At 49.4% G+C, this 7707-nt stretch overlaps 1 protein-coding gene across 1 annotated transcript in view; it reads left to right on the top strand.

Annotated features, from left to right (window-relative positions):
• NGEF (neuronal guanine nucleotide exchange factor) overlaps positions 1-7707 on the top strand; it is a 103046-nt gene that overhangs the window by 27572 nt on the left and 67767 nt on the right. The window contains exon 3 of the mRNA XM_012659348.1: positions 3260-3374. Coding sequence (XP_012514802.1) covers positions 3260-3374 — 115 coding nt within the window. The remainder of the gene's footprint in view (positions 1-3259; positions 3375-7707) is intronic.

Here is a 7707-nt window from a genome sequence, read left to right as displayed (position 1 = left end):
GTCCAGCTAATTTCTTTCTATTTTTAGTAGAGACGGGGGTCTCGCTCTTGCTCAGGCTGGTCTTGAACTCCTGGCTTTGAGCGATCCTCCCACCTCGGGCTCCCAGAGTGCTGGGATTACAGGCGTGAGCCACTGCGCCTGGCCTGTTTGAAAATGTTGACCCTAGTTATACAATTAGACTGGCTTCTACCTAAAAGATTCTTGTTCTGGAACTCAACAACCGTACCTCCCAGGAGGGAGCCGGGAGCCATCCACAGGCGGGGTCATGTGGGAACATGAGTTTTTCAGCGGTGCGGTTCCACCCCGCTCTCCCACTGCCTCCGAGATGGCCAGAGTCTCCGCTGCCCTGAAAACAATTGGGATTCAAACCTTGGGAATGTCTTTGCCGCAGGACCCCTGAATCTTTTAGACCAGTCCCTCGAGCATCTTGTCTGCTCAAGGTACATTCGTTGAGCAAACTAATGTTGAGAAACCTTCATAAATGGGAGGTGTTGGCGCTCTAGACTCCTGTCCCCGTGACTTGCCCCCAAGGCTGCTGCGCAGTGTGCTGGGGCCGCAGCGGGTGTGCCAGTTTTCCCAGCCCCGGGGACACAGCCGCCACCACCAGACAGTGTGCTACCCTGAGTGCACTGGTGACAACCCCTGCTTTAGATCCAGGGACTTCGCTAATTCATTCAAAAACTCTATTTTCAGCAAACTACCCTCAAAACATGGAGACTTAAGGGAAGCATATTTGTTATTTCTCGTGATTGTGAGGGCTGGTTGGGTGGTTCCTCTGTCTGGCCTCTGCAGTCAGCCGGTGGCTCCTCTGGGGCTGGAGTGGGGAGGACAGCCTCGCTCATCTCTCCTGCGGTCTCTGAGCCGATGGGCCCACGGGAGGCCTCAGCGGCTGCTTCCTGCCTCTGCTCCATGCGGTCTCTCGTCCTCCAGCGGGCAGCAGGGTTCCAAGACGGCAAGAGCAGAAGCCGCGCTTGAGGCCTGGGCTCAGACCTTGCGTCTGCACTTGCCACATTCTGTAGGTCAGCGCCGCTCACAGGGCCGGCCCAGAAGGAAGGGGATGGGGAAGTTGACTCCACCGCCTGATGGGCGTTGAGTTTGTGGTTGTCACCATCTACCATGAACACTAACAAAATCATGTCTCGAGCACCAGTTAAGCAAGAAAAATGCAATGCTCGAAATGCCACGGCCGTGGAAGCGGAGTGGCTGGCACTTTATAGTACTCTCTCAATTCTTCTGTCTGTTTGAAAATTTCTGTAAATTATAAGTTAAAAACACACGCTCACATACAAAGCTGGAGTCTCTGCCCTTGAGGAACCGCAACACCATAGTGATGTCATTTTACCGCCAGCCGTGTGTCAAAGTTTACAAGACAGGTAAAGGCAAGGAACCGGACCCTTCTGGTGGGGTTAGAAAGACTCCCCAAGAAGATGACATTTTACATGAGTCTCGAAGGACAGGTAAGGACTCGGCCAGGGATAGAACAGAGCCGACGTGGTTGAGCACATGTCGGTACTCAGTGGCTGTGCTAGGCAGGCACTTGAAGGGTATTCTCACCATACCCATTTTATAGATTAAAAAAAACAACAACTGAGGCCCGGAGAGATCGAGCCACTTACCCAAAATCACACAGCTAACGAGCGGTATAGCTTGAACTGGGATTCAGATCCTTCTAGCTCCAAAGCCTATGTGGATGGAGAAATGGGTCACGTGTGCCATTGTAAATTATCCAGTGCACACATCAGACAGTGCAAAGAAATGGGTGAAATTAATTTTAACAATGCATTTTATTTAACGCAATAGATGCAAAAGGTATCATTTTATCCTATAGTTAATAATCAGTATAAAAATTATCAATGAGATATTTTATATTCTTTTTTTTGTACTAACTCTTTGAAATCTGTTGAGTATTTTTTACTTGCAGCCCCTCTCGGTTTGCATGCCAAATTTTCATTGGAAATACTTGATCTGGATTTAGATTGCATAAAATGTACAGTCAGAAAAGTAGATTTACATACGAAAATTGTTCCAAATATCCTTAAAAGTTTCCCAACAATTGAATCAAGTATGAGTTTTTACTTTTAAATATAAATTAAGTTAAGTAAGATGAAAACTTCCCTCCCTCAGCCACACCAGCCACAATTCAAGCGCGTGACAGCCCCCTGTGGCCAGTGGCCACCCTATTGGGCAGGGCAGGGTTAGGGCACTGCAAGCAGACAGAAGAGCAGATGCAGCTGCGAGGGTAGGGGGTCAGGGCGGTCTTTCTGGGGTGCAGGGAAAGGTGGGTGTGGGGCTGTGTCTGACATGCAGCTGGAGAGGGAAGCAGGGTCGATGGGGAAAGAGCCTGGAGTCTGTGGCCTCCCCAAGCAGAGTGAGGATGCTGACGCCAGCGCAGACAGAACTGGGGTCTCTTCACTTCCTGCCACCCCCAGAGGTGCCCTTTATGTCCAGCCCTAAATATTTTCATCAGACTCGCTTTATTTCTAAAGTGACTCCCTCCCTGGAGTTAATGCCCCGGCCTGCCCAGTGCTTCCTGACCCGAGGTCCAAAGTGAAAATGCTCTGCTCCACGCCGCGGGAGAGGGGTGTGGGGAGGGGAGGAGCAGATAAAACGGGCGGCGAGTCATCAGCTCCTAGGTCCACTCCCTAACAACCAAACGCTCGTGCTCTGGGTCTGCAAGCTGTGGAACCTTCACCGTTTCGTCTGCTACATGGTGCTCTTTCAAAATCATGCTAGAGCATTGCCTAACAAGCCCTCCCACGGGTGAGCTGACGTTCTGGGGGAGGGTGACTTGACTTACTGTTTAATATTGGTGAGGACTTATTCGGACATCGTAAAGTTAGATGTTAAAAGATCGACAAGTTGCAAATGATTTTTGTCTGGTAGAAACAATAGCACCCGTGGTTAGGGCTTTCTTGCCCTGGAAGACTTTAGCCAGGTTTGTCTCCGAGTTTGCAATCTTATTTCCAGTGTTCCCTTTTCCACTAGCTACGTGTGTATGTATGCGTGGGTACGTGTATGCACGTGTACACGAAGTTTCTTATATCATGATTATAATTTTCACAGGGATGGCATCCCAGGTCCCCAAATACAGCACAAGGTATGGCAAGCCCCCTTCAGGGAGTGGGAGGAGGATCACCCTCCTCGCCCTACTTCCTCCCCTGTCCAGGGTGACGGCTGCCACTGGCCTAGACTTGCAGAGAATTGCCTCAAAGGGGGAGATGCATGTTTTCTAACTTGCTCCATTTCTTAAATGTCACAGATTCACAGGAAAATGGCAAACCTGTAAATGAGCCCCTGACCTTGAATTTCCCCCAGAGCAGAATGCCTCCCCGGAGAGTATCAAGGCAGGTGGGCCCAGGAACCCAGAAAACCAGGTAAGAGACAGCAGATCCGGCGCCGGTGGGAGAAAGGGTGTGGCAGGGACCTTCGCCGCAAAGACTTGATGGGGATACCGGGGTGTCGTTTTTGTAAACAATAGTAATGATTGGTTGCTCGTGTTAAAAACAAAAAAACTCCACAATTTCCTTTAAAAAAAAGCCTATTGTTACTCTTCTGTCACAAAACTAGGAAATTTTAGATATTACATACATTGAGAAATACAAGAGAAAAATCACTGGATCACCGCCACCCAGAGGGGTTTTAATATTTGTAAATGTGTTTCAGGTCTTTTTCTCTATGTTTTATCATACCTGCTCTTCATGAACCGAGCTCTTACTGTAAAATATTCTGTAGTATGACTGGTTGTGATTTATTAATCCTGCTCATATAGTTGGATGTGTGGGTATCGTATCAGTTTCCACTGAATTTAGCTGCTTTAACAATGAGAACAAAACACTTAGCGAGACAGAGGTCTGCTGGATCTCGAGCGAAAGAGGTTATGATGGCAGCTCTTCCTGTCTTCAGGTCCCCGGGCTCCTTCCAGCTTTCTGCTCTGCCGTCTGCCAAGACGGCTGCCAGAGCTCCAGACGTCACAGCCACAGTCAGGTGGAGGGAAGGAAAGAGGCCTCAGGGAAGGGTGCACCAGCCCTGAAGCCCACCCTGAAGCCCACCCAACCACTGTGGCTTTTATCTCTTGGTCCATACCAGGTCCCATGGCCACCTCCACCTGCAAGGGAAGCTGGGAAATGCAGGTGTTTTTAAAGCCAGGGCTGTTTCTGTAAGTTGATTCCGTTGGGAAGGAAGAAGGTGAGAATGGATATAGGGGAGGCTACAGCAAGCTCTGGGCCAAGGCAGTTTCAAACTTTTGCTGTTTTGCCACACTATGACAAATATCGTGGCGCAGTCCTGGCGCCTAGCCCGCATCATTTCAGTCAGATTCCTTAGCAGCTTCATGATGTCTACAAATCCCTGAGAGTGACGGGGAAATCGTATCCCCACATCTGCACTGGGGAAGCACGGACCCGGCAACGCGCCCAGAGTCCCGGAGTGAGATGCAGAGGTGACACTTTGCTTCCTGAAGTTGCTTTGCCCATTGCACATGCACGAATGCACACGTGTACACATGTGCGCACCCACACACACACACACACACACACACACACACACACACACGGACCAATTTATTTACATGTGGTTAGATATGAAGGGCAACTATTTCCTGTTGTCTCTGGTCTGACTTAAGCCCCAAGGGCCAAGAGCAATACTGAAATGTCTGACCACTGACACGGGACACTCCACGAGACAGGGAAGCCACCCTTATCTCACCCTGCGTGGGGTATCGACAAGAGTGATGGTAAAAATAATTGACAACCAGGACTGAAGCCTGGAGCAAGAGTCTCAGTGGGGCAGAGAAGGGCCCGGGAGTGGGAAGCGGGGACTCAGGACAGTGTCTCCTCGCCAGTTGGCACATCAAGCTTCCATATTTTAACAATGAATAAAAGTGGGGGAGTAAGGGGACTGGCGGCCAGGTTTTGTCTGGAGGGAATCGTCTGGGTGCCGTGAGTTGCCTACACTTCCCCAGGGGAGCTGTTCCTCTCATCTTAAGCCAAACAAGGGAGCAGGGGGTGCTTCAAGAGATCTACTTGGAAATCTCTGAAATCTGGGGAAGGGGGTATAGGGACAGGAACCTGACTCACACCTGGAACATCTGGAGCTGGGCTGGCTGAAGCAGCCCGTCGAGGAGGCAGGGGAGGGTCTAGTAGGGAGCAGGGGGACATTTCCACCAAAGGCAAGGCAGGGAAGGAAGCCAGCTACGACCCGCTTTGAAGAGGAATCCTTCCGAGAGGGCATCCTGCTAGGGGCCAGGGTACCTTGGCACAAAGTGACCAGCTTGAGAGCTTTGCACACACCAAAGAATTGCAGTCAGAGGCCCCTTTGAGGGACCCCTGAGGAGCCCTCACTCTGAGGGACCAAACAGCAGCTAGAGGGGGAGAAGATGAAGTGAGACAGAAAGACCTGACTGTGGCAGGTCTGAGCCAGGAGACAGGAGGGCTGGCAGGCTGGAAATGGCTTCGGCTGCACATGTTAATACCCAGAGAGAGGGCCGGGCGCGGTGGCTCACGCCTGTAATCCTAGCGCTCTGGGAGGCCGAGGCGGGCGGATTGTTTGAGCTCAGGAGTTCGAAACCAGCCTGAGCAAGAGCGAGACCCCGTCTCTACTAAAAATAGAAAGAAATTAATTGGACAACTAAAAATATATAGAAAAAATTAGCCGGGCATGGTGGCGCATGCCTGTAGTCCCAGCTACTTGGGAGGCTGAGGCAGAAGGATCGCTTGAGCCCAGGCGTTTGAGGTTGCTGTGAGCTAGGCTGACGCCACGGCACTCTAGCCTGGGCAACAGAGTGAGACTCTGTCTCAAAAAAAAAAAAATACCCAGCGAGAGACCACTTGCTTACAGCCTACAGTGCTCTGCATGAGGTTCCAAGCGGGGCCCAGGCGGGCAGCGCCCACCTGCAGCGCAGGCTCAGGGGGCAGCCGAGAGGGAGCACCAAGCCCCTCCTGTTTGCACCCCCACTGCCCGTGACCTGTGCTTCCTTCTGTCTTGTGGCCTAGTGAGGACAGGACATAGGTCTCATCAACCTCAATTGTCTCAAAAGAAGGGACCAAGAGCTCCCCTGTGCCGTTTGTCTCTTTTACATTTCTGAGCTAGACTCCTATGGCAAGAGAAGTCCTGACATACCTGCCCTGGGACTGTTTTCTCCTGGTGGACTGTGAGGTCCCAAGGGCTCTGAGTTATTATGGCTTTTAAAGGTAGAGGCCAAAATATGCGTTTCTTCCGGGCAACATTACATTGCCGGCGAGCCGCTCCATCAGTGTCTGACGTGAGCCGTCCGCGTCTTCTTTCTGTTCACCCTCCTCCTCGCTTCGCTGGCTCCAGAGCATGCAGAGGGTCAGATCTGCTACCCGCCTCATGCACCCCTGCTCCTACCCACACCTCTGTGTCCCTGCCTTTTCCGACTGGGCCCCGATGTTAAGAGGCATGGCTGATTTCGAACACCTCTTGTTCAGTTTCCATAGTCACTTTCCCAACGCCTTTATCCATTCCTATTCAAAGTGTCTTTTGTTCTGAGCCGGGAAAATAATTCTCTGTCTCCTTGCTTGCTTGATTTGTGCACAGAAAGGCAGGTTTCATGATCTAAATTTAGCAGAGAAAAAATGCCAACAAAACAACAACAAAAAACCCTACATAGCACTAACAATTGAAGAGGGAGTAGAGTGTTTATCTTGTGAAGAGCCCCAAATATTCTATCTCTCTGGTTTTTTTTAATTGTCACTATAGTTAGTGTTTTCAAAAAGGCAACTTTAGCAGTACTTTGCTGAAGGCCAACTTACATTACAATAAAGCATACAGACCTCGAGTCTGGCTTGATGAATTTATACATCTATACGCCCCACCCACTTAACCATCAAGCCGACCGAGATGCAGAACATGTCCTCTGCCCCAGGAAGCCCCCTCTGGCTCCTATTCCCAGTTAATACCCGACCCTCAGACATAACCATCTTCTGACTTCTAGCGTCGTTGGATTAGTTTTGCTGGTTGTTGAACTTCATATGAAGGAGATCACACAGTGTGCACTCGATGTTGTCTGACTTACTTTGCTCAACGTAGCATTTCTGAGAGTCATCAACGGTGTGTATCAGGTGTTCTCTTTTACCGCTGAGACGTATTACCGGAATTGGCGTATCCACCCTTCTACTGATGGATATTTGGATTGTTCCAGCGTTTAACTATTATGAATAAAGTTGCTATGAACATCCTCGGACAAGTCTTTTTCTGGATGTAGATACTCATTTCTCTGGAGTACGTACCCAGGCGAGGACTTGCTGGGTCTCAGGATAGGTGTCTATTTAACTTTATTAGAAACAAACAAATGATTCCTCAAAATGGTTGCACCACGTTACGTTCCCACCAGCAAGGTATCAAAGTCCCCGTTGCTCCAGATCCTCAACAACGCTTGGAATTGTCAGTCCTTGCAGATGTATCCGTTCTAATATATTGTGGTTTCTCACTGAGGTTTTAATTTGCATTTCCCCGATGACTAATGATTTTAAACAACTTTTCACATGTTTCTTGGCCGTTCGTATGTCTTATTTTGTGTAGTGTCTGTTCAGGTGGCATGCCCATCATTTATGTATTTACTTTTAAATTTGTAAGAGTTCTTTATCTATCTTGAATATAAGGCCTTGGTCAGATATGGGCATTGCAAATATTTTTTACCAGCCTGTAACTTACTCATCTTTTAAGTTTTCTGTCTTTTAATGAGCAGCA

Source organism: Propithecus coquereli, unplaced genomic scaffold, assembly GCF_000956105.1.
Source record: "Propithecus coquereli isolate 6110/MARCELLA unplaced genomic scaffold, Pcoq_1.0 Scaffold605, whole genome shotgun sequence".
Classification (NCBI taxonomy): Eukaryota; Metazoa; Chordata; class Mammalia; order Primates; family Indriidae; genus Propithecus; species Propithecus coquereli.
Note: the sequence above shows the minus strand (reverse complement) of the source record. Positions and strands in the feature narration are given on the sequence as shown.